Source organism: Mya arenaria, chromosome 16 (assembly GCF_026914265.1).
Source record: "Mya arenaria isolate MELC-2E11 chromosome 16, ASM2691426v1".
NCBI classification, from domain to species: domain Eukaryota; kingdom Metazoa; phylum Mollusca; class Bivalvia; order Myida; family Myidae; genus Mya; species Mya arenaria.
The window spans coordinates 33,041,072-33,066,675 of NC_069137.1; the positions used below are offsets into that span (position 1 = coordinate 33,041,072).

The window sequence follows — 25,604 nt, forward strand, 5'->3', positions numbered from 1 at the left end:
GCAGTTTTAATTGCACTGCCGCGTTAAAAAGAAAAAGGTACGATAGTAGATTTGACATAATCGGCAGATATACCGCCATATAATCATAAGACTGAAACAAAATGGCGGCACTCATGATGAAATTATGTTTGAGATTCATTGCATATTTGATTAGATGCCCAATTCTATTTAGACAATTCAACAGTAAGCTTGTTACGGTAAATATTATTTTTAGCGTCCAAACACTACTCCATTTTCTTTAAATATACTATGCAAACGTCTTACGTTTTACGTAACGTTGTTAGTGTATATTGAAATTCAATTTTTCAGTAAACGCGCATCATTTAATTGGTCGACAACAATCGGATATTTCCGAAGAAGTTGGTAGTGAAACCATACCGATAACAAATGAAGAAACTCCTGAAATCAAAGGCCATGGCCCTGCAGACTTAGACGACTACAATGAAGACGTTCAGAAAAGATTCATTTTGGACATGAAGCCACTGAACCTCTCTGGATTGCACTTATCAAATTTTAATTTTCCTATTAACATAAACATGACTGCATTCTATCTAAGCACCGATAAAAATGTGAAAGACGCAGTGAAAGCATATTTACCACGTAAGTAAAATAATTTTTCATCGGGTTAGCCATCCATTATTAGGATGCAAAGATATATTAGTGCGTTTTAGATTATTTATTTTACATCTATATTGATATATTATTATGTTTGTTTTACATTGTTAACATTTTAAATAACACCATACTGACACTTCGATATGATATCACATGATATATTAAAGGGAGGTAGTTCAATTTTCCTAGGACTATATATCAACTTTTTGCTTTAAATATCATACTCTAGGTATATATTCAGACTAACTATTTTGTAACTTTTAAAGGAACCCTTTACCAGTAGCACTTTTGTGTATAACTAATGGACGGCAGTAATTTGGACCGGTAAGACACATAACAAACATGCAACACGGAAAACTAGGAAACCAAGGCATAGAAAGGTCTTTAAACAAATGATTGTTAGGTGATTGAGTTGCACTTCTAGTTCAATTGGCACAGGTTTTTCCAACACTTTTTAATCAAAAGGGAAAAAATATGTGACTTGCAAAAATCAAAAATTATATTTGTTATTTGTTCTGAATTTGAATCATATCGATTATTTTCTTTTTTCTTCACACTAGCATGGAACCAACTTAAACTGTCTTATAGTAGAATACATTTACAATCAATTATAATATGCTAAGAACGTTTAACATGTATCATCTTTTTTTTTGAATAGCCTAAAGCAAATACTTGCAATATTTGTGCAAAATGGTGCGTACTCATGTAAGTTTTCCATTTCTATGGTCAAATGATGGATCACTGATCACAACTCCTCCAGCTAAAATACACAGTTTAAAACGTTTTTCAATTTGATTACCTGTATATTTTCGTTCAGTATGAAGCATTATTTTCATTTCAAAAAAATACAATTAATTTCAGTGGCAACCAACATTTCAATGTTTTAAACGGTTTGGTGTTTCAGTTTTTAAAAAGAAATGTTTATTGTTTTCTTTTAATATATTTCAAAATTATTATTGGTTTAAAATATTTTATTTGTTGCCTTTGTCTTTACAATTTGCAAAATGGTATTTAAAAATATAATAATATTCGATTCACTATAAACTTGTACATCGTGCCTTGAATTTTGGGTATATTGAACAGAATAAATACGTTTGAACTAAAATGGTAAAAGAGCTTAATACGAGATAAGCAATTAGTAGAATAACATGAAAATCGGGTGCCTGAATTTTCTTCAGTAAATCTTTACTGGATCTACTTTTGTATTCAAATTTTTAAGTTATATGTGTTCCTTAAAATAAATGATTGTGATTATTTTTAAAATATTTTAACACAAACTCATTATTTTTTATAGAACAAGTTACCTGTTTGTACGTTTCCAATTTAAAAATAACACACCGTATTGTTTCATTTTACAATTATGAATTGTACGAACTACATTGTTTTTGAGTTTATCTGAAGGTCACGACTTATATTTTGTGTACATGCTGGTATTTTTTATTTATAAAACATTCCCTCTTCCCCGGCGTTCGTTTCTGACTGACCTGAGCAATTTTGATCAGAATCAAACAAGAACAACCTAAGTTTTGTGACCGCTGGACAATCCAAGGACCCCATGACGACTGCAAGAATTTAACACTATCATTTGACTAACTTCGGCATCCAAAAAAGCTAGACAAACCGAAGGCTAAAAAATTATTGAGAAAAATATCTGCATAAACACAACACTTCCCATATTTTGGCTCTAACTTTAAAAACGTGAGGGTTGAAGTGATCTTGTGTTAGTTGTGTATGCCACTCACTCAAGATACAAACCGGAGATACTGCACATGTCTCCTGGTCTCTTAAAAGGGCACTATGACTATGTTCGTACGCAGGTAATGGACTGTCGGTCTTAAGCTGTCTTCACAACCTTGTTAAACTCAAGTATGTCAACAAAGACAATCACGTGATGAGAAAGCTAAACGTAAAGTAGTCACCAGCCATGCATTTCAAGACTGGTGCTCTCGGTATTTATCACAAATAAAGAACATTTTCTTCTTAAAGTATAATAAAAAAATAGTGGTTATTATGTACTATTTGCCAAGCAAACCTTCTGCTTGAAAGTTTGATATCAGTAAATTTTCAACGTTTGCATAAAAGCAAAATGTACAACTGTTTTGGAAAGCTCTATCTTAAATCTAATCATTACTGTTGTTCTGTTTTAGCAACCAAGGAGATGGCTAAAACATGCAGGATAAGTAAGTAATACCAAACCTTAATATACCTGTTGTACAATAATATTTTGGTAATCATTCGTGACCACAATTTATGTTTGTATCATTTGAAAGCGTTGTACGAGTAGATACGTTATAACTAAATGCCAAGTTTTGTGTGGTCTAGGATGCACTTTCTATATTTAACTGTTATACTTTGGACTGCTTTTTTGTTAAAGTCACATACAATAGTAAAAAATACCATTTTGAATTAAGTCCCATAAAAAATACCTGTAATTTCATTAACATCACGGAGATAAAATAGATTCTGCTCGACTAGAAATTTGCTTTTTTTTGGTCTGATGCAACATGAATTCCATAAAATATTAAAGGTGGCTAACTTAAGAGTGAGTAGATTATGACATACGTGGCATGCTTTTTTCAATGTTTAAATCGATTGGCCTTGAACTGAATTTAGATGAAATGAATGGTTGTTACATGCGTGAAATGCTGGGAAGGCAGTTTTTTCCGATCTGAGGTGTGGATTATTTACATTGAAATGTTTAGGAAAAATGGTTAGTAGTTAATAGCCTAGAGGAATAATATTGCAATATTTTAAGTCCGAGTTCAGGTTAAATGAGAAACAAAATTACCAGCTTCAATAACTTGACCTGTTATGCATTTTTTTCATTCATTTATTTTAAACATTTGTAATAAAAAATAACTCCATTACAAACCATATTTCAAATAATTCATGGTTATTGATCTTACAAACATTAAAGTGCATCAAATTATTTATAATCGTATTATTGTATACATCATTAAATCGTCAGCGATAATGAGCTTTATGGGGAAATTCTAGTTTTTAACGATGCTAAAATTTACGCTTATAATACTCTTGATTTTTATTTCCAGGGGTGGTATTCAAAATGAAATTTAAGTCAATCATACGGCAATACACCAATGACGTGATGCACAGTTCGGTGTATATTTGACAAAATCCGATTAGCTACATCGTTCTTTAGCAAATATTGAATACCACCCTTGATTACGAACCTTGCTAAAACATTCAAGTGCAGATGTATCTATGCTTACCACCATACGTTACAAAAAGTGCATAATTGAGTACATTGCTTTAGATTCCGTAGAGCTAAAGTTCACAACTACAGTTGAACACCGCTATTCCGAACAGCGTTTATCCGAAAATATCGCTATTTCGAAATTATTATTAATATGGTGTTGTACTATAGATAGTCAACAAATGTTTAGTATTGGTAAGGTCTAACCGACATTGCAATCTTACTTAACGACTTAGCGAACGCGAACACTAACAATTGTTAATCCGAAATATCGCTATTTCGAAATAATTTGTTGGGTCCGTACGATTTCGGATTTACGGTGTTCAACTGTAAGTACAAACATTTATCGCTAACACCAAACGTTTTACAAGCTAATTTCGGTATAGATTATACTCACCGTCTCTGGATGGGCTAAGTTATTTCTCCTTCCTGTTTTTTTTCTCTTCCTACACTCCTGTTTTATGTTCGGAACGAGGTTGTTAAACTTTTCTTTATTTGTATGCTTATAGATATAAATGTATATTGAATTCATTTTTATTTGCGTCTCGTTTACGCAATCCACTGTAACATTTATTAATGTTTGTTTATTAATCTTTAGTGTACTATTGTGATTTAAGAATCAAATGTGGCACTATGTCAACTCTGGTATTTCACACCACATGCCATTTTTTATGATCTGCAGAAGAGATACTTAGAAAAAGCATTATGCTTATTATTTCAATCTGTAAATATGTACTTAAAGTACTAGTAGAACTTATTCTTGAAATCTCATACTTACAAATATTGACTACCAGGAGTACTGTGTGATTATCTGTCTACTTGCTATAATGTGTGTTTTTGAACTGATTATATTATCAAAACAAATACTGGTTATACTAAACTGTTCAACTGTTGTTTTTCAGACATAGCGACAGCATCAAGGCAGGAAATGGGTAATTATTCCGCTTTAAAAGTATATTTCAATGATACTTATTTAACTGAGTAAGTTTATTCTAAAAATGCTTAACGTAATACAGAGAAACAAATTATTAGTCTTCTATTTAGTGTGCAGGCTTGGAAATTAATTGTTATTTTACACTAACAAATATGAAAGGCGCGTCTAACGTTACATCTTTTTCGAAAATGACGTCGTTGAAGTGGTGTCTCAACCTTTGTATGCGCTGGCATTCGATTCGAACTTGAGAGCGGGCTAAACATGCATAGCAGTTAAAATATCAACTTATTGATTGCATTATTTGAAACAGTGAAATATCAATAATATTTAAATGCTATATGAATCTATGCCGCCGGGTAGCAAATAATGAATGAGGATCTGAATGCGAGACGTTTGGGTCATCGTCTAACGACTTTTCCGTTAGCCAATCCGAGGCCTTCATCCGATTAATTGAAAGTTGGTGAACAAGCTGAATGTAACTTATATTTAGCTTCGCGCAAAACAAAATATCGAGTACATCAATAATATTTTTATAGACGAACATGTTCTTATTTGTTGTTGCTTTTGAAACAGAGTTTCTCCGCTCTGTGAGGGCACATTACGACATCTGCTACATGTGTGATGATTTCGAAGAAAACTGCACCACCGTTGGAATATGTCCAAAATCGTCAGTAAGTCTTGATATTGTTTTCGTTTCACCTTTTTCTGTCATCATTTATTTTTAAAGTGACTTATTTTTAACATGATTTGTAACCAAACTAGGATACTCTGTACGGTTAATTGTTTAAATGGGAAATTATCGATTTGGTGATTTCAATAGTTTAAACTCATTTCTAACCGTCTAACCGATAAATATGTCTAAAAAAACAACAACAAATGCTGTTATATTTCTTTGCAAGAACAATTCTTCTTATGAGTATTCAGAAGCAACGGATAGATAATTGGGGTTTTACCAAGTCGACCAGGTCGCAAGGTGTAAACCTAGATCACAAGAATAAATGTTTCACAAAAACAATGCCAAGTTCTGACAAGACTATATAAGAATGCATGTAATAGAAAAATAACACGGTATTTAGAATTAAAAAAGAAGAAAAATGGAGAATTACAAAAATCGACCAAAAATTCAAAATATAATGAAATTCGTAATACAATCAAAACCAGCATAAAGTTCTGGAAGCTTAATAACTATCGAGTTATGGCACAATACGCAGGCGCGTTACGTGCACTGCAAGTTAAACGTGCTCATCCATGGTTGGAAATCAGTCTGAGTTAAAGATTTGCCTTTTTATCAGCGAGCACGTTGTGACCGATTTAAGGATTTTGTCTTGTTGGAAGTTTGACTAAGTGTATGCGTAAAATATAGACAAAAGTAGAACTTTCACGAAAGGTATTTGAGCTCTTTGGGGGCCGGGCGTATGTCGTTAAAAAAATCAGCGTTATTGCATGTCATTCATTCAATAACTGTAATCCAATTGTTATGAAACTTGGTCGGATTACCTGTCCGTATGTTGACTTGAACATTTTTAACCATAGGTAACCTCAGGTCAAAAAGTGGGTCAATAAGACACAAGGTCAAATATTAAATCCGAATGAGAAAAAAACAGTGACTATAATCTTTTAAATATAACCATTTTAAAGAACAATGTATTTAATGTTGAGTCTGAACTACTTTCGTAGAGCTATAATTGGTTTATTATTATTTTTAATCTATTTCCATAAACTTGGCACTGATCAACAAGCTAAAGATATGTAGCTATATTATATATTGCCAAAGTCACGATTTATACCTTCATATTTAAACTATCTTGGTGTCATATTATCGCTATTTTGCTTAACATTTGTGCGATTTGAACTTTAGCCAGTATAACAAATGAGCATAGAGTTAAGGAAATAAATTTCGCGCGGAGGGGTTCTTGCCAACTATACCGATCTATATAACCTCTACACCTTCCCTGCGGGACTTAACATGTTCACGCTGAGCAACGTTGACTAGACTGGCAAGAATCATCGAAACCCTGTAGACTCAGACGAGTGATGCGGTACTTGTTCAACGATACAGAACACTAGTATTTACCTTTACAGCTAGCTTCAGCGGGGTGATACCGAGTAAAGTTAATTGGTCTGGTATGTCTCAGCAGACCCATGAAGGCTCAAATGGACGTGTCGCTATTTATTTACTTTCCTATAAAACCTTGCTACCGCGGAGAAAAACTGGTCCAGGAGGTCATTCCCCTTTCCCATGCTGCGCAATACGTGCATTACTTTCCCATACAGACCTGTTACCGCGGAGTAAAACTGGCCAAAGTTAATTGGTTTAGAGAAGACTCTCCTCTCCATTTCCCTCTGTGCACTAACTAACGAGCATTATGTACTCTACGGACTTGCTTCCGCGGAGAAATACTGGCCTGCAATGGACTTTCCCCTAACCCTCGGCTAGGAACTACTTTACGTGTATTTCTTTCCACTACAGTCTTGCTACCGCGGAGAAAGCCACGACATAAGGTTATGGCCAACGTTAACTGGTGAGGCGAGGCTCCTCCATCCTCCTGCTGTGACACACGGTTGTTGCGATACGTCCAAGTCACACTGTAGATCGGTGAGTAGTTATTAAGAGCTTTAATTTAGATGTTTAGAGACACAAAGCCGAGCTTTAATATCCTTAAGTGGGGCACCTGTCGGAACGTCAGCAATTGTTTTGCTAATTTTGTCGTAGCAATTGATAATAATAAACAGATATTGGTAAAAAAATCATAGCCTTAAATTTAAGCATTTTGTTGTACACGTGTGCGGTCAGCGAGACATAGCTGTCACCATTGCAGTTCTGTATAAGTGCGTGCCTCAACAATGCGTCCCTCCTTCCGTCCGGACTGAACGTAGTATCTTGACTATGCATTATAGGATTTTCAAAAAACTTGCCATAGACCTGGCAACATGTACCTTCAAACATAGTGTACCTTTAAATAACATTAGTCAATCTTTCATAGACCTGACAACATGTACCTTCAAACATAGTGTACCTTTAAATAACATTAGTCAATCTTTCATAGACCTGACAACATGTACCTTCAATTATAGTGTACCTTTAAATAACATTAGTCAATCCTTCATAGACCTGACAACGTGTGCCAATCTTTATCGAACCTGACAAAATGTACCTTCAAACAATATAAGCCAATCTTTCATGGACCTGAGAACGTGTACCTTCAAATAATACAAGCCAGTCTTTAACAAGACTGACAAAATGTACCTTCAAACAAAGTGTACTTTCAAATAATATAAAACAACCGTTCACATTCTTCGCAAAGTGCACTTTAAAAAAAATATGAGCCAATCAAGAAGTATACCTTTAAATACATAAGCAAGTCATACACAGACTTGAAATAGTATACCTTAAAATACTTCCCATTTTGACAGTTTACCTTTGAAGATTTCTTATACGTTTACAGACCGTCAAAGAGAATGAGCCAATCACAGAGTGTACCATTAAATAGCATTGACCAAACTTTACAGACCAGACAAAGTATTCTTTTTTGTAGTGTTACTGTTACTTTTATGACCTTTTATGGACCCTTAAAAGAGGGTAGTCCGATCACAGAGTGTACCCTTAATAAAATTAGCTAATCTGTATAGGTATGACACAGTATACCTTTAAATGCTGTTTTCCCATTCGTTTACAAACCCCATAGTGTATACTTTAAAATAGGATGGGCCAGTGTACCTTGAAAAAAACATATGCCAACCTTTTGCAGGCATGAGTATAATTTTAAAGACCTCCCATTCGTTTTACAAGCCCCACAGATTATACCTAGCCAAAGAGTATTTGCCAATCACAGTGTGTACCTTTAGATAACTATAACCAATCTTTCGCAGACCAGTCATAGTACACTTATAAACACTTCCCATTCGTTTACAGATATCACAGAGTATACATTCACAGAATATTTGTTTATATCTTAAAGGGGACGCATTTAGTGTACGATCCCAACAACTCGAAACTCAAACGTGCCAACTACACAATGAGTGTGTGCTCTGACTCGTATCCAGTCCCGTGTAACTCAGGTTAGTTCTTGTAAAGCCTGCATGTGCGTCATGAACCAGATAGTGCCGTGTAACTCAGGTTAGTTCTTGTAAATCCAGCAGGTGCGTCATGAACCAGATAGTGCCGTGTAACTCAGGTTAGTTCTGGTTAAGTCCAGCATGTGCGTCATGAACCAGATAGTGCCGTGTAACTCAGGTTAGTTCTGGTTAAGTCCAGCATGTGCGTTATGAACCAGATAGTGCCGTGTAACTCAGGTTAGTTCTGGTTAAGTCCAGCATGTGCGTTATGAACCAGATAGTGCCGTGTAACTCAGGTTAGTTCTGGTTAAGCCCAGCATGTGCGTTATGAACCAGATAGTGCCGTGTAACTCAGGTTAGTTCTGGTTAAGCCAGCATGTGCGTTATGAACCAGATAGTGCCGTGTAACTCAGGTTAGTTTTGGTTAAGCCAGCATGTGCGTTATGAACCAGATAGTGCCGTGTAACTCAGGTTAGTTTTGGTTAAGTCCAGCATGTGCGTTATGAACCAGATAGTGCCGTGTAACTCAGGTTAGTTCTGGTTAAGTCCAGCATGTGCGTTATGAACCAGATAGTGCCGTGTAACTCAGGTTAGTTCTGGTTAAGTCCAGCATGTGCGTCATGAACCAGATAGTACCGTGTAGGTCAGGTTAGTTTTAGTTAAGTCCAGCAGGTACGTCATGGACCTGGGGTTGTTTTCAATATGCATTTAATCTGAGGGTTATACATAATTTATTCCATTCACCCTATTAGTCAGTTATTAATAACAAGTTATCCGTTTAGCTACATCGTTCTTAGTTTCAAATAAGACCAATATTGAATACCCGCCCAGATAGTGAATTGTGGATATTCCTAGAAAAAGTTTGTTTCTGAAAGCACCGTCCGCTAAATATTTGCCATTGTAATCCTATTTGCCCCCAGGGTGTCTTAAACTATATGTTTAACATGTACGAAATGTATGTTTCTCTTACTTCTACAATGACACGCAGTTTCAGCATATTCAGATTCTTTAAAAAATCCATTATGTTTAGGAATTTAGATTTTACCCTTTCGATGAAAATTACATTTGTTAATCGTTAAGATATAATATCGTTTGCTTTACCGATTTCAACGTATATAATGTGATGAATTGCCCTTTAAAGGGGTCATTGTTTAAATTTTTGGCGTTTCGGCCTGTCCAGTTTGTAACTGTTCGTTACCAATGAATTCATGATTTTGCTTAAACTGTTTCGATAAAAGATTGTTTTATTTTACAAAGAACTTGAAGTGTTTTTAACATTAAATTACTCCATGTTTCTTTTCAACTCGCAAGTTTTCATAGCAGTGTGTGTATACCACTTGATAAATTTCGTCATAAATGTGTTTGTGACGTAATTTATCACGTGGTATACTCACCCTGCATAGGAAGACTACACGTATACAGTGTTAAAATGCAATATCATGTAGAAACTTGTTCTTGTATATGTTTAGGCGTAAAAAATGCAATACTTGTTACTTGTTTATGCTTAGGCGTAACAAAAATGTAATGCGTGTGACTGGTATATGTTAAGACCTAACACAATTGTAATGTTTGTGACTAGTATATGTTTAGGCTAACCAGAAATGTAAAGCTTGTTACTAGCATATGTTTAGGCTATATTTTTATAAAATGTAATGCGTGTAGGCCTTATAAAACATGTACTCATTGTTACTAGTATATATTAAGGCGTAACATATTTAAATGTTTCCGATTTCCAAACCAACCCTATTTGTTACGGTCACTATTAATTACTGTTTCTTGCCTTAGGCAGTAACGCAAATGTACCAAGAGCACTACGGCGTTTAGCATGAACATGTCATTAAATACAACTTTGGTAAAAACATATAAAACATCCCGACCTACTACCCTGTTATTCTGGCAGTTAAATCCGAAACAAACAATGTTTTTGTTTAGGCTTTATTTCCTTTATCAACGAGACTTATTATCTTTCAGATCACACATCTGCGCAAAGCAACTTCTCTCGGCTGCTGGCTACACGTAAGTGCGCGTTTATTTGGACCATTTTAGAGGGGTTGCGAAGCACTACTTGCATGTGTAGACATATGGAGGATTTCTTATGTTATCCCCAATGCAATCGTAATTTTTGAAACGCCACTGTGTTTAAACTTTGAAGAAGTTCTTTAAGTTATCTTGAACGGTCATTTGCAAAAGTAAACGTCAGGAGTGCAATTAACAAGGCCACGAGGACAGCTATTTAATCACGTATCAATGATCTTTATGGCCAGTTCCTCAGCTGTTTTTATCCAATTTAGGTTTATGATTTTACTATTAAAAAGTAACGTCTGCATTACACTTTGCACGACATTATCAAACATGGAAATCGGATACAAAATTCCATAATGTCATGTTTTTGCTAGCATTGCTCGGCGCGTAAAACCAGCCAGCACGAATTATGGGACTTAAAAGAGCCCCAAAAAAGTTATCAATATGGGATGTGCAAAGATTATGGAAACGCTTTAATTATTAACTTGTCTGTAATCGTCTGTTTCTGCCAGTGGCTAGATTATCGTTCAAAGATTAACTTTTCTGTTTCTGCCAAAGGATATAATCGTTCTGGAAACGCTACAATTATTAACTTGTCTGTTTCTGCCAAAGGCATAATATTGGCCTGGAAACGCTTCAAATATTAACTTGTCTGTTTCTGCCAAAGGCATATTATCGGTCTGGGAACCTTCAGTTATTAATTTGTCTGCTTCTGCCAATGACAGGTTATCGGTCTGGAAATATGATGTAAACATAATTTAATTTTCCCAGATTTCTTTAATGAAACTGAGTAATTGAAGTAACATTTGGTGAAATGTATTTTACTACAGAATCATGGAGCTAGTCTTTCAGTATGCTAGGTGCAATTCAAAAAATATTTTTAATTATATATTCATCCGAAAGAGGAAAACATACTAAAAATTGAATTTGACATGTTTAAGATTTTGAATAGTGCAGATTTATAATTTTTTGCCACATAAAGAGAGATCATGTAATTTAAACCAAATGTCGTCCATTGTTCAATCAAGATTCTTTAAATAAAATGCAATATCTATCACCAAACTTTTGTTTTGACAGAATGAGAACTGCACAATACTTATCATAATGAATGTTTAATTCGTGTGCTGTCCATATCCAATTCTTTTTCTAGATCCCATAGATGGAAATTGGGCGATTTGGTCAAGATGGACAGCTTGCTCCACGACCTGTGGGACCGGACATAAAAGTAGGACAAGGTCCTGCACAAGCCCTAGGCCATCTGGAGGTGGTCAATACTGCACGGGCACAGATCATAGTTCGGCTTCCTGCCTGACGAAGATATGCCCAGGTAGACTAAACCTGCTGAATTGATAGTCGTTAATGAAGCCTGTATGCCGAAACCTTGAAACACTCTGGTGCTGGTCGAACTTGCTTCTAGCGAGAGTCAAAGGATAACAGCGTTTCCTTCTGCGTGACAAAGCTATGTTCAGTATGATTCCAAACTGGAAATGTAATCGATAATAAACAAATAGCTAGAATGTTAGAGCGTTATATTCTGCCTGGCGAAGCTATATCCGGGTCACAAAAACCTGCATAATTGATCTTTGAAAATAGTTGTTGCTGATATAGGCCTTTTTCAGTACAAGTCAGTTAGTCCGGAATTATTCCTTGACGAAATATTTTACAGACATGTTTTACTCTCATGGCGAGTTAATAAAACTTTGATAATGTCGGAAAAACAGCTCTACAAAACCACAAATATTTGCAAATGACCCAAGATCGAGATCTGTTATATTTAGTAAATGGCGGATGGGGCACCTGGACGACGTGGGGGAGCTGTGACAAGTCATGTGACACCGGCCACCAATCAAGAACACGCGACTGTACGCATCCAGCTCCGAAATATGGGGGTGCAAATTGTACAGGGGACTACTTGTCGACTAAGACGTGTCTTCTAAAGCATTGCTCTGGTATATACAGCTTATATCAATACAAGTTTTTCATATCGTTATATACTGTATTCCGTTGTTGTTTTGAGAGATTCAGCATTTTCCTTTAGATTGGAGATTTGTTTAAACATTATTTTATTTTAACGATTGTTGTCTTTTGTGTTACGAATTAACCACTATGAAGAGATTTACAGAATTTCAAGCATTGTTTCAATAAACATTTGGGTAGCTAGTTTGGTTCTCATTTAGGGATTTCATTTAGAGAGTATTTAGTGAACTGACCAATTAATCTCAGGCTGTTTTAATACCTTTGTTTTCCCTAGACATGCCTAAGTAATTCCATTTAGTGCATGGGACAGTTTTTTCTACATTCCAATCAAAACACTTGAATTCCATTTTTAAAATTAAGTGCCTTCTAAGGTGGTTACTGAATACCGACGCTGAACACTGAATGGAATAACTGTCTAAAGATACGAAGTTAAGAGTGAATTGTGAACACATTAACAACTTCAAGAATATAAATGTCATATTATCTTCCTTAACAAACGAGCACACATTAGGGCCATACACGTATATTTCTGCTTTACAATGCCAGCTTGCTCAGGTATGTGCGTACAAAATGCAATACATACAATAGTTCTTATGGACATAGCTATAGGTTATAACAGTAGATTAACCATCCTGGTCCAGGGTTTGGTGGGCTGATCCTTTCCAGGCGGCCTAGATAAATAGAAAATAGGGTCGTGTTCGATCGTTGTTGGCATACGTTGATATTTGCCATTCAATGATGTGTCCAGGTATGTTGGCAGTATTCACGAACATGCGGAAGAAACCTTAAGGATAGACAGGAACCATATTATAAATGAACTTTTACAATGCAAAAAGTTTGAAAACGAATTCTTTGTGTCCTTTTAAGGTTCATTATCAAGACAGCATGGTAGGTATTTTGAGAGCTTTAAAATCTTTACGAAAAGAGATTTCGGCTCAAAAAAGCATTTACGTTTAAATCAAAGGTGTAAAGAGATAAGACGGTTTAATGGTTCCAGATGCCAAAGTATTTGCCCGTATCTAATTGTGCCTTTATGGCCTTTTTTCTATCCAGGAAGTCAATTCAATTAAAAATGTTCCATTTTTTTGTAGTCGACGGACATTGGGGCTCATGGTCCGCCTACGGAGCATGCGCAGTTACGTGCGGTTCCGGGAAGAAAACCAGGCACCGATCATGTGACAAGCCAGCGCCTGCGCATGGCGGCCATACTTGTTCCGGTTCATCGACGTCTGATACGACGTGTTTGTTAGGAGATTGCCCGGGTATGTCTGCTGTTTTGGCATAATCAATTAACAAAAAAATCAAGGTTTTAGAAAAAATATGTTAACTGACATTTTAACTGGTACGCAAATAAAGTATTCCTCTTTAAATGGCCTAACAATTTATAATATACAATGAACGAAATAAGTTAAGGATTTAAGAGAAACAATAAAGGAGTCCAGAAAATAACTACTGCATATGCGTAAATAGTTATATAAATCGAAGTGCTTTAGTCAAAAATAATATTTTCGGGGAAAATAACTTTATTTTCGCCAAAAACAAGTATATTTTTGTAATTTGGGCATTTTTTTCCAGAAAATAACTTCATTTTAGTAAATAAAGAAACAACTTTATTTTCGTATTTTAGTCATACCACTGTACTTGCGCGTCTAAAATCGTCAGCAATTTTCTTCGTTGTCCAAATTACACAAATCCACTTTTTGACTCATTTAAATGACAATGGACAGACAGTTCAGAACTTTGTTAAAGTTAGCAACATTGTTTACTTCATATTTGTTTACTTTTTAACTTTACTTTCTGGAAGTTACACGCATACACTTGTGATCTGCTTCACTTCTTACAATATTGAGACAGCTGTTTCGGTTGTGCTTGTTTTATTGAAGTACGTGTGCACGTCGCAAAATAGTTAAACATTTAACAAGGATGCTGTTAACGACGTTGCAAACTTAAACAAAGTTATGTTTGTACAAACTGATTGTAGTTTTGGATAAGACTTATAGGCTCTTCCTCCACGAAATCTCTGAGTAGCAAGTGCATCTTCAATCAGTACAACCTAAAACATACATAAGAAGATAAAATATTAGTTTTACAGATTGTTTTATATAAGCCAGAGCTCAAAATCTGAGAAATATTAAAATAATGATTCATCTAAATACTGACAGTCGATGGTCATTGGGGTTCGTGGTCCTCTTACGGCGCATGCACAGTAACGTGCGGTACTGGGAAGAAAGCAAGGCACCGGTCATGTAACAGTCCCGCGCCTGCGCATGGAGGTCAATCTTGTTCCGGATCTTCGACGTCTGATACCACGTGTTCGTTGGCAGCTTGCCCGGGTATGACGGGTTTTGCATGTTTATTTTTCAAGAAGATCTACACTTTGAAAAATATTATTTGCAATAACAACATTAAGACATGGGCGTATGTTTAATATTCAAGTATTTTTTTAGTTCAAATAGTCTGTACAAACATGTCAAATGAAGGTATTTTTATTTATAAGTTAACAATTCTGAGATGTGACGAAACTGAAGTAACCACAAAATAACTAATGCCACTGCGTTTATAGGTAAAAAGTAAAAACAAAATGATGTATTGTTATCATTGGCACCCTGACGCTGTTTCAGCATAAAGCAACTGGCATTTCAAATGGCTGCCTTATCTATATTTGGCAGTATCAGTCATAAATGGTGGAACATTTTGCCCTCGCCTGTTTGAAAGCTATCTTCGTAGGTTATACAGTTTCCCTATTTAAATAGCTGCCTTATCTATATGTGGCAGTATATGTAATAGATGGTGCAACATATGGCCTGTTCTGTTGATCTTCATAGGTTATACACTACTAATTAGTTTCCCCATTCATTTCAATGTAAATATATAACACTTCAGATTGAAAAATATGCCGTTTGTGGCGTTTCACTAAATGACAACTAAAATTTAGTACAAAGTCGATTGATTTAAATAATAAAAAGGTATGTGGAGTTCCTCCGAAGAAGATTCACTCACTTTGAAATAAGGCACGTTTAATTTATCAAGGTATCCATGTTGCATCATGGCGGAAGTAAGCAATGTTCTAGTTCAGCAGAAAATATTTAATCTCAGAGATATTCATAAAATGTTTCTCTGTGATAGCAGATAATGGACTGCATGCAAAGTATAACAATTACAAATTATGTGCATTTTTCTTCACTTAAAAAAGATATTATTCAAAAATATCATTCTTATATTCAGAGCGCATCCTGGAACAAATCTGGGCACTTGGTATTTAGGTATAACGTACGTCATATGTATAATCAGATATCCCGGTTGTTTTATCAATCTTGACTTTATCATAAAAACTAATACTTAGTCAAAACAACATGTTTAACAATGCCTAGTTTAATATTTGGAAATATATTCCGAACATGTCAAAATTGCTTCCCGATTTCACTCAAAATATGTATCTGAATATTAAATTTAGTGCTATAAATAAAGGGATTTAACAAGAAGTACTTTACAAACTGCCAGTAAATGGTCAATGGGGTACTTGGTCGGCTTACGGTGCATGCTCAGTGACCTGCGGTGCTGGAAACAAAGGAAGGCATCGGTCATGTGACAGTCCCGCGCCAGCGCATGGAGGTCATTCTTGTTCCGGACCTTCGACGTCCGATGCCACGTGTTCGTTGGGAGATTGCCCGGGTAAGACAGGTTTTTCATGTTGATTTTTTCAAGAAGATCTACAATTTGAAAAAAAGAAGATTTGCAATAACAACTGAAAGACTTAGGTGTAAGCTTAATATTTGAGTTTTCTTTTAATTAAAAAAGTCTCTACAAACATGTCTATATAAGAAATGAAGGTTGTTTTTTGTTTATGAGTAAACAATTTTAAGATGTGTGACGAAACTAAAGTGACCATAAAAAACTAATGCAACTGCGTTAATAGTTATATACATTACAAAAATGCGTTGGCATCATTGCCACCCTGACCTTATTTCAGCATAAAGAAACTGGCATTTCAAATAGCTGTCTTATCTATATTTGGCAGTATCAGTCATAAATGGTGGAACATATTGCCCTCGCCTGTTTGAAAGCTATCTTCGTAGGTTATACAGTTTCCCTATTTAAATAGCTGCCTTATCTATATGTGGCAGTATATGTAATAGATGGTGCAACATATGACCCTGTTCTGTTAATCGTCATAGGTTATACACTACTTATTAGTTTCCTTATACATTTCAATGTAAATAGTCAACATTTCAGGTAAGGAAAGAACGCAATTTCTGGCGTTTCACGTATATGACCACTATACATTTCCTTTAGATTCAGTATAAAGTCGATTAATTTGAACAATAAAAAGGTTATAGCGCGTTTTTATTTCTGGAGTAAAATAACTCATTTTGAAATTAGGCACGTCTAATTGTTCATGTTGCCTCATGCCGGAAGTAAGCAAAGTTCTGGTCCAGCAGAAAGTATTTAATCTCAAAGATTTTCATCCAATATTTCTTCCTGACCGAATTCAAAGTATAACAATTATTGATTACTGATTATGAGCACTTTTCAGACTTAAACAAAATATCAATCTAAAGTATCAATCACGATATTCAGAGTGCTTCCTGTCCCAAATCCGGCCACTTAGTATTAACGAACGTCATATGTTTAAATCAGATATCCCGGTTGTTTTATTCATCTTGACTTTATTATTAAAATCAATACTTAATCAAGGCAGCATGTTTTGACAATGCTTAATTTTATATTTTGTAAATATTTTCCGAAAATGTCAAAATTGCTACCCGATTTTACTCAAAATATGAATCTGAACGCTAAATTTAGTGTCATGAATAAAGGGAACACTTATTATTCTTTTACAAACTGTCAGTAAATGGTCAATGGGGCACTTGGTCAGCTTACGGCGCATGCTCAGTGACTTGTGGTGCTGGGAACAAAGTCAAGCACCGGTCATGTGACAGTCCCGCGCCTGCGCATGGCGGCCATACTTGTTCCGGTTCTTCGACGTCTCAATCAACGTGTTCGTTGGGAGATTGCCCGGGTACGATTGTTCGAACATGTACATTGTTATTAACGTTGATTTAATTAAATCATTTTATGCGATTTTTAAAGCATTTATTGATTTTTGACTAGGCATTTTAAATAAGTTAATTAATGAAAATTATAGATAAATACATTCTCATTTATTGTTAAGCAGCATCTACTAATTGCTATTCCGAAGATGTTTTGAATGCATACATTTCCTATTTTTTTATAACACTTTAAGTTTTGTGTTTTTAAAAAACCTGTTTGTTAGAAAGAGAGAATACTTGGTATCGGTGTCCGACCTTTACCCAAGAGGTTGTCGGTTCGATCCCCACCAGAGCCCTTTCAAACTGGACACCAGTACTGGTTTCTTCCCAGATAAAGGCATCGAACGTGATTCTTTAAGCCCTTAGCTATAGTCAAAACCGAGCTAAAATAAATAAGTACGTATTAGAAAGAGAGAATAAAACAAACAAGTTTCAAAACTTCAGAACAATTCCTATTAACCCGAATAAATTAAAATCACATGTATTTTTTGTTCATCAAAAGTTGATGGTCAGTGGGCCACTTGGGCTACCTGGGGCGCGTGCAGTGTCACGTGCGGTTCTGGAACGAGCACGAGAACACGTGGCTGTCACGCGCCACAATATGGCGGCAAACCGTGCAACGGCCACTCAACTGACCAGAAAACTTGCACTATGGTCAATTGTCCAGGTAAGATATAAATAATGCATTTCTTTTGATCGGTTACCTGGCTTGTGTTTTTCTTCTAACCAGCGCTGTTAGCGATCGGTAGCTCATTATAGTAATGATAACTGTACCCATAACCCAGGTTATAGAAATTATACAATATATAAGATACTATTATTTTCATTTCAATCACGAGGATAGTGGGTGACGTAACTATTTTGTACCATGTTGTCAAGCCAAACATTCAATAACTAACGCCAGCTCTAAGTGAACAGCGTTGTAATTTGTACGTAAGTTAGTTATTGAACAGTTAAGCTCCGCCTACTTGTAACATTTTCGATGAAGTGAGTTAATTAATGTTTAGACGGAAACAAAGAAACACTCCCAAACCTGGTACAATACTGCTTTGTGCAATAATCGGAATGGTAGGATCGCTTTATTACAAGGTACACACGCTATTATAAGTCAAGGGGTTAGAAGCTCGAACCCGATTATGGTTTCCTGTGCCGGGTATATCCAATATCGGGTTACTAACTTAACCCCGTAACGTATATATCACGTCGACAAACTGTCGAAATATTTCAATTATTCATCGGAATCAGTAAAATAGACGCCTTTTTTACTATTTATTTACTGGCCCAATATTGATGGCGTTGCGTCATTTACGTTGGAGACGTAATTATATGGTTATTACACCAATGGAAACTACAGTGACACGCCCCATAGCCCGAAATGTATCATGATCATATTTTAATATACAAGGACCATGGCCAACCAAAAACGAGATACATAAAACTCCACATGACAACAAACATTACAATAATATCAACATATCGCCATTGGTTGAAAACATAACATTAAATATTAAACCACCCCTGTACGAATATTAGGTGGATATTTAGTATGCAACGTAAAGTTACAAAAAAAGTTCTCTACATGAAACAAAACGACGCATCTCGCCATTGAAATTACAAAAATATGCTGAAACTTCGTGTCCAAGGGGTTTAAATTAAAATTTGACATAAATACTAGAACCATCCTGTCATAACAATGACTGTACGATTATCAGAAATTTGGCTTGGTGTCAAGTCGTAAATAAGATGATCGATCACTACAATATCAATACACATCATTTTCTCATACATGAAAACGTCTCGGTTCATAAAACACATTTTATTTAATCCTTACCTAAGTGGATGGACATTGGAACTCGTGGTCGGAATATGGAACGTGTGACGTCACTTGTGGCACGGGGTCACAATCAAGGTCACGCACGTGTCACGAGCCCATACATGGCGGAAAACCGTGCAGTGGAGACGCTACCGGCACAAGATCGTGCGAAATGACGTCGTGCCCAGGTAATACATGATGCTTCAAAAACAGTTCGCGATTGTTTTGTTCTTTGTTTGAATGCGTTTGTATAAAACAGTTTTTGAAAGAATCGCTGTTAGATTAAACGAACGTCAAACTTATTGGAGTTTAAAGCTGCACCCTTAGAGATCTACCGTTTTTACAACCTTTTTTGTCTTGGAATAAGCATTTTTTTGCGTTAACACATGCAAACTAGTTATAAGGGACTGCTGACAAAAGGTCAGTTTGCAGATGTTCATATTTCCATTCCTAAATTAATGTTTTATAGCTAAAACCGTTACTATCGGTTTAAGAAAAATGCATAAAACATCAATTTTTGAACTTGAATATAAAAATCTGCTATGTTATGTTTTGACAACAGTCTTATAGACTGGTTTAGATGCATTTTCACATAATATGGCTCGTCCCAAGACAAAAAATAAAAAAAGTTTTCAAAACATTCAATCTGTGAGAGTGCAGCTTTAAGTGATGTGAATTCTTTTTATCGATTCGACTTAGTGGCCATGCGTTTTTGATCGAATCAAGAAACCTATTTATTGATTCAACATGACCCCCAGAATCGAATTTGACCAAGTTGTGTTGACTTTGGACCAAGGGTGGCATAAAGAGCGCTGAATAACACATTTCGAAGTACGGACGAAGGACACACAGCGGTACTTTCTACGGAATGCCGTTAGGGCCATCGCCTATGAATGTGTTGATCTGACACGCGATACTCGATAATACGATGGCGAAAACGCGACAGTACGATGATGGAAAAACGCGATAGTACGATGATGAAAACGCTATAGTACGATGATGAAAACGCGATAGTACGATGATGAAAACGCGATAGTACGATGATGAAAACGCTATAGTACGATGATGAAAACGCTATAGTACGATGATAAAAACGCGATAGTACAATGTTGAAAACGTGACAGTACGATGATGAAAACGCGATAGTACGATGATGAAAACGCAATAGTACGATGATGAAAACGCGTCAGTACGATAGTACGATGATGAAAACGCAAAATCACAATATTACGCTGGTGAAAACGCGAAAGTACGATGGTGAAAACACGATAGTTTATCGCATTGTCATCATCGTACAGTCGTATTTTCGCGTTTTCGTTATCGTACTGCCTTGTTTTCTTCATCGTACTGTCGCGTTTTCACCATCGTAGTTTCGTGATTTCGCGTTTTCACCAACGTAATATCGAGTATCGTGTTTCAGATCAACACATTCATAGACGATGGCCCTAACGCCATTCCGTACCTTTCCACTCGTGTTCAGGTAAGTTATGCATACATTTAGCGCAATTTATGTTTGTGGCTCAGCTCACTGTTTCAATGCATGTTACAGGATGAAAAAACATCTTGGCTTTACTATGTCGTTAAATTAAAGAAGTGGTTTCGTATGTCATTATTCAGTTAGCAACATGAATGTTTGGTTTAGTTGATGGACGCTGGAACACGTGGTCAGAATGGGGAACGTGTGGCGTCACTTGTGGCACGGGGTCACAATCAAGGTCACGCACGTGTCACGAGCCCAGATATGGCGGAAACCCGTGCACCGGTCATTCCAGCGACACAAAGACGTGCACCATGATTAACTGTCCGGGTATGCTTTACAATTATCTTGCAGACTAATAAGGGCCTAAAGTCCCCCTTTTATACATGTACACAATGTTTGTTACCCGCCTATAATAGATCAAGCTAGCAAAAGGTCCAATTCTTATCTATCTTTTTTGATAGTTATAATCAGATACAAACTGAAGTCGCAGATTTTGTATACTATCAAACTTATCATTCATATCGTTCAGCTTAAAAAAAAACCCTCTAAATTTGTCACAAGTCGATGGAAGCTGGAACACGTGGTCAGATTGGGGAAAGTGTGACGTCACATGTGGGTCCGGATCGCAAACTAGGTCACGCACATGTCATGAGCCCACATATGGCGGGAAACCGTGTTTGGGTTCACGTACTGGCACCAAAGCCTGCACGATGGTAGCCTGTCCAGGTAAATATCAACTATTGGACAAATCTTTAAATATGTTAGTATAAAGTAACCCGGTCAAGACATTTTTAATTAGGCGATCGCTAGATCGGGATTTAATCCAAGCGAGTTAACTTACTAGGCCAACGTTTTCGAAATGGACACAGCCTAATATCTTACATACAGCTAATATCTTAATTTATGTAAACCAGTTCCAAATAAGACGATTGTTATCATTTTAATGTATTTTCTCCAAAACAAGTCGATGGACACTGGAGCACGTGGTCTGACTGGGCAACGTGTGACGTCACGTGTGGAACGAGCACCCACCTTCGGTCACGTGGCTGCACTAACCCCGCCCCTAAAAATGGCGGACGACAGTGTGTGGGGAGTTCTACTGATACAGAGGAATGTGAAATGGTTGAATGCCCAGGTACCGGTATTTATAATGTTGTTAGAGACTTGTTTTATATTATGAATCAATTTCCAATATGGCGGAGAGCAGTGTGTGGAGAACTACCTTAGTATGGTACCAATAACAGCGTAAACAATGGACCTGTCGCCAAAGCAAGTATATAGACATATCGAGATCATTTGGTAGAGGTTTACTAGTTAGTCCATTGGAAAATGCAACCATGTGCTAATACTGTGCATGTTCAAAAATATAACCATCTTATTGGTGAACTAATTGTTTTTTTTATCGGAAACTGGTTGTTTAATTTTTCGAGTGGTATAGTCTTGTGATCGATATTTTTAACATCAAAGCTATAAGGTTAAATGTCATGGAACATTGTTTTGTAGATTAGGTAAACTGAGTTCTTGTTACCATGGTAATTGTTGAGTAAATTGACAAAGGGACAAATCTATAAAATGAGGAGTAACCAACATCATTTCAATTGTTTCCAATTTTAAACAATGCCCGGAACAAAACTTTCATTTTAAATAGCTCATGTTCACAAGTTGTATTGTGTGCGATCATACAAAATTTATGTCAAGGAGCTCTCTTTTTATTTACAATAATGTATACCAAAAAGAAATTATTCAAAACCAAATGATTCAAGGAGCTATGATTAATTTTAGGCTAAAGTCATCGGTTAAATGCATTTTCTTGCGGAATTCCGAAAATGCACCTTTATTACCTCAAATCTGCAGGTATCTAGTTCCAGATTTTGAGTGAAATTGCTAAACAATATGGCTTTATATATCAAGAAAAAGAAGGAAAAATAAAATAGATAAAATATAAAAAAGACATTAAAAAACAGGGAAAAGACCAAAATTCCCATACTTGAATTAACTGACTATTAAGGTATAAATTACTTCAATAATAACAGGACTTAGTAAGTCAAGTCACTTTGATAAAGATTCAAATAAAACAACAACATTTCAACTAATCGGATACCTTCGGTTACTTTCAGTGGACGGTGGATGGGGTCATTGGACCGCTTATAACAAATGCTCACAGACGTGTGGCGGGGGTCAACAGGCAAGGTCAAGGTCATGCGACAATCCAACGCCAAAATATGGCGGGAAGCAATGTTTGGGTCAATCACAACATACACAGCAATGTGGAACAGCTCCATGCGTTGGTAGGGCTCTTTGAATTGGTCAATTCAGTGATATATTATATTGGCTGATATTTTAAACCATTTAAGCATATATTTGCGGATAATGTACATGAAATGCTGAATACTTCGTCGAACAACAATACTTATTGGCGTGTGCATCAATTCATCTAAGTAAATTGTAGAATGATTGAATTGAAATTTGATTTACTCAGAAGATTATGAGCCAGAAATATACACTTTACTATAACTGCTTATATATTGATTAAAATTCTAGGTCAGATTCAAAGATTCAATTATGTATAAAACATGTCCATACGTTTACATTCATATTAAGCCCTTTTGTTTAGTTTAAATTCGTGCACACCATGTCTTTTTTCAAAGTTGACGGCGTTTGGTCTACGTGGCAAGCTTGGAGTGGGTGTTCTGTCACATGTGCAGGCGGAAATAGGACGAGAACGAGGCTATGTGATAATCCCGCACCGAAAAATGGCGGAGCGGATTGTAAGGGAGATAACTCGGGAACCGAACATTGTAACACTGATGCATGTCCAAGTAAGTTTCCCGATGACATTAATAAAAAACAGAGACTTGTCAGCCAAATATTCGCCTCAAACGGATATCAATTCTATGTAAAGATAACTGATGCCATTGTGTGTTTACCTCTGGCTAGTTGCAGCCACTGCAAAAAATGGCACTGCTTAACCCGGTTGTGACTGTGCATTGCATTTTAATAATGAAGAAAATAATACAAAGCTGTTCATTGGCTCCTTATTCAGTGAAGTGCGGCTGCAGGGCCCGCACGCGATTGTGTCACTGTATTACCGGTAGTGACTACAACTGTGGCAGTTTGAAAATGAAGCGTTTTAGATATGTATGTATGGGGCAGTGGCAATGTTCATATATTAGCAGTGAACATTGGATCATTAAGATTTGTTTAAGATGACGAGAACTTCTTTGTTTTCAGCATGACCAAGATGGTTTCTTGATGAGGTGTTGAGTTACAATTGCTGCTGCTGTGCCACTGAAGTACTATCGGGATTGGTAGTTCGCACAGAAAATGGCTTGATTAATTATAGAAAATCTGTATTTCCGTCTTCAGCATGGTCTGGCTGGTTCGCAGCCCCTTGTTCAGTCACGTGTGGCAGCGGAACACGCATGCGCCTGCGCCACTGTAGTTCCGGTACCGACTCCGATTGTGGTAGTGGCAATGCGTTTGAAAATTTGGCGTGCATGGACCAACACTGTCCAGGTGGAGTAAAAACAACGCTGCTTGTACATGTTTTGGTGTTTGATAAGGCGATGCTTATTATAACAATCGTATATAGCTATTGGGATGTTATAAGCTGGAACACTTTTAATGAAAACTTGCCGTTTACCATTTGTGAACTATACTCATGCGCTCGTTGTGTTATTTCGGTTGCCAGTTTTGCACACAAAAAACGATTATTTAAATGCATGTAATCTTTGTCTGAGCAGTCGACGGTAAGTGGGGCGAGTGGAAGGAGTGGACCACGTGCTCGGCATCTTGTGATCAGGGCACACGCTCCCGGTCACGTGATTGTGATGACCCGGCTCCCAAATATGGCGGGAAACAGTGTGTTGGCAGTGGCTCTGACGAAGGAATGTGTCAAATAAAGGAATGCCCGCGTACGTTTGCCATTACGACGTGTTGTTCTTCATATTCGTCACATCTTGAGCCATTTTTTAGTCACTTACATAGTTCAAGATTATTCTTTATTTAACGTTAATCTTTTTGTATACCTGTTAAGTCCTATTATAAATTACTGTAGTATTAAAGAACACTGTTGTTTCTTTAACGTTCATATGCCTTTGGGTTTTAAAACATATTTGCGACAGTTGCAATGATTGAATGTTTCAATTATTTTAATTGTTTCTGGCTGGCTATAATTTACTGTGCCATTTATAATATTTTGAATTTTGTTACTAAATATAGACTGGTCGTCATGGCAAAATGTGGGCAAATGCAGTGTGACGTGTGGGCAGGGTTTCTTAGTGCTCAAGCGCATGTGCAGTACCGGAAACGATGTAGATTGCACGGGAAGTTCCGCGGATGAGCGACCATGTATTCCCACAGAATGTGTTTGAAAAATACATCACCGTTCGTGTCGCTTGTTATGTTGTTATTTAGATTAAAAGTCGATTGGATAATCTGAA

General features: G+C 36.3%; 1 protein-coding gene across 1 annotated transcript; it reads left to right on the plus strand.

The window, feature by feature from the left end:
* Window positions 1–536: 536 nt before the first annotated feature.
* Window positions 537–25,604, plus strand: LOC128221565 (A disintegrin and metalloproteinase with thrombospondin motifs adt-1-like). Its single transcript, XM_052930170.1, has 21 exons — window positions 537–600; window positions 2,763–2,795; window positions 4,732–4,761; window positions 5,337–5,434; window positions 7,234–7,359; window positions 8,723–8,822; window positions 10,791–10,835; window positions 13,910–14,080; window positions 14,981–15,151; window positions 16,320–16,490; window positions 17,668–17,838; window positions 18,372–18,536; window positions 19,706–19,870; window positions 21,325–21,489; window positions 21,724–21,888; window positions 22,127–22,297; window positions 23,280–23,450; window positions 23,811–23,981; window positions 24,529–24,678; window positions 24,906–25,076; window positions 25,384–25,604. Exons 1-21 carry the CDS (start codon window positions 537–539, stop codon window positions 25,533–25,535), a joined length of 2,826 nt encoding a protein of 941 aa, XP_052786130.1. The 3' UTR covers window positions 25,536–25,604.

Coding starts and splice junctions, on each gene's coding strand:
- LOC128221565 (XM_052930170.1), top strand. CDS start 537: ATGACTGCATTCTATCTAAGCACCGATAAAAATGTGAAAGACGCAGTG. Junction 10,836..13,909: donor CTCTCGGCTGCTGGCTACAC/GTAAGTGCGCGT, acceptor ATTTTTTTGTAG/TCGACGGACATTGGGGCTCA. Junction 14,081..14,980: donor TTTGTTAGGAGATTGCCCGG/GTATGTCTGCTG, acceptor AAATACTGACAG/TCGATGGTCATTGGGGTTCG.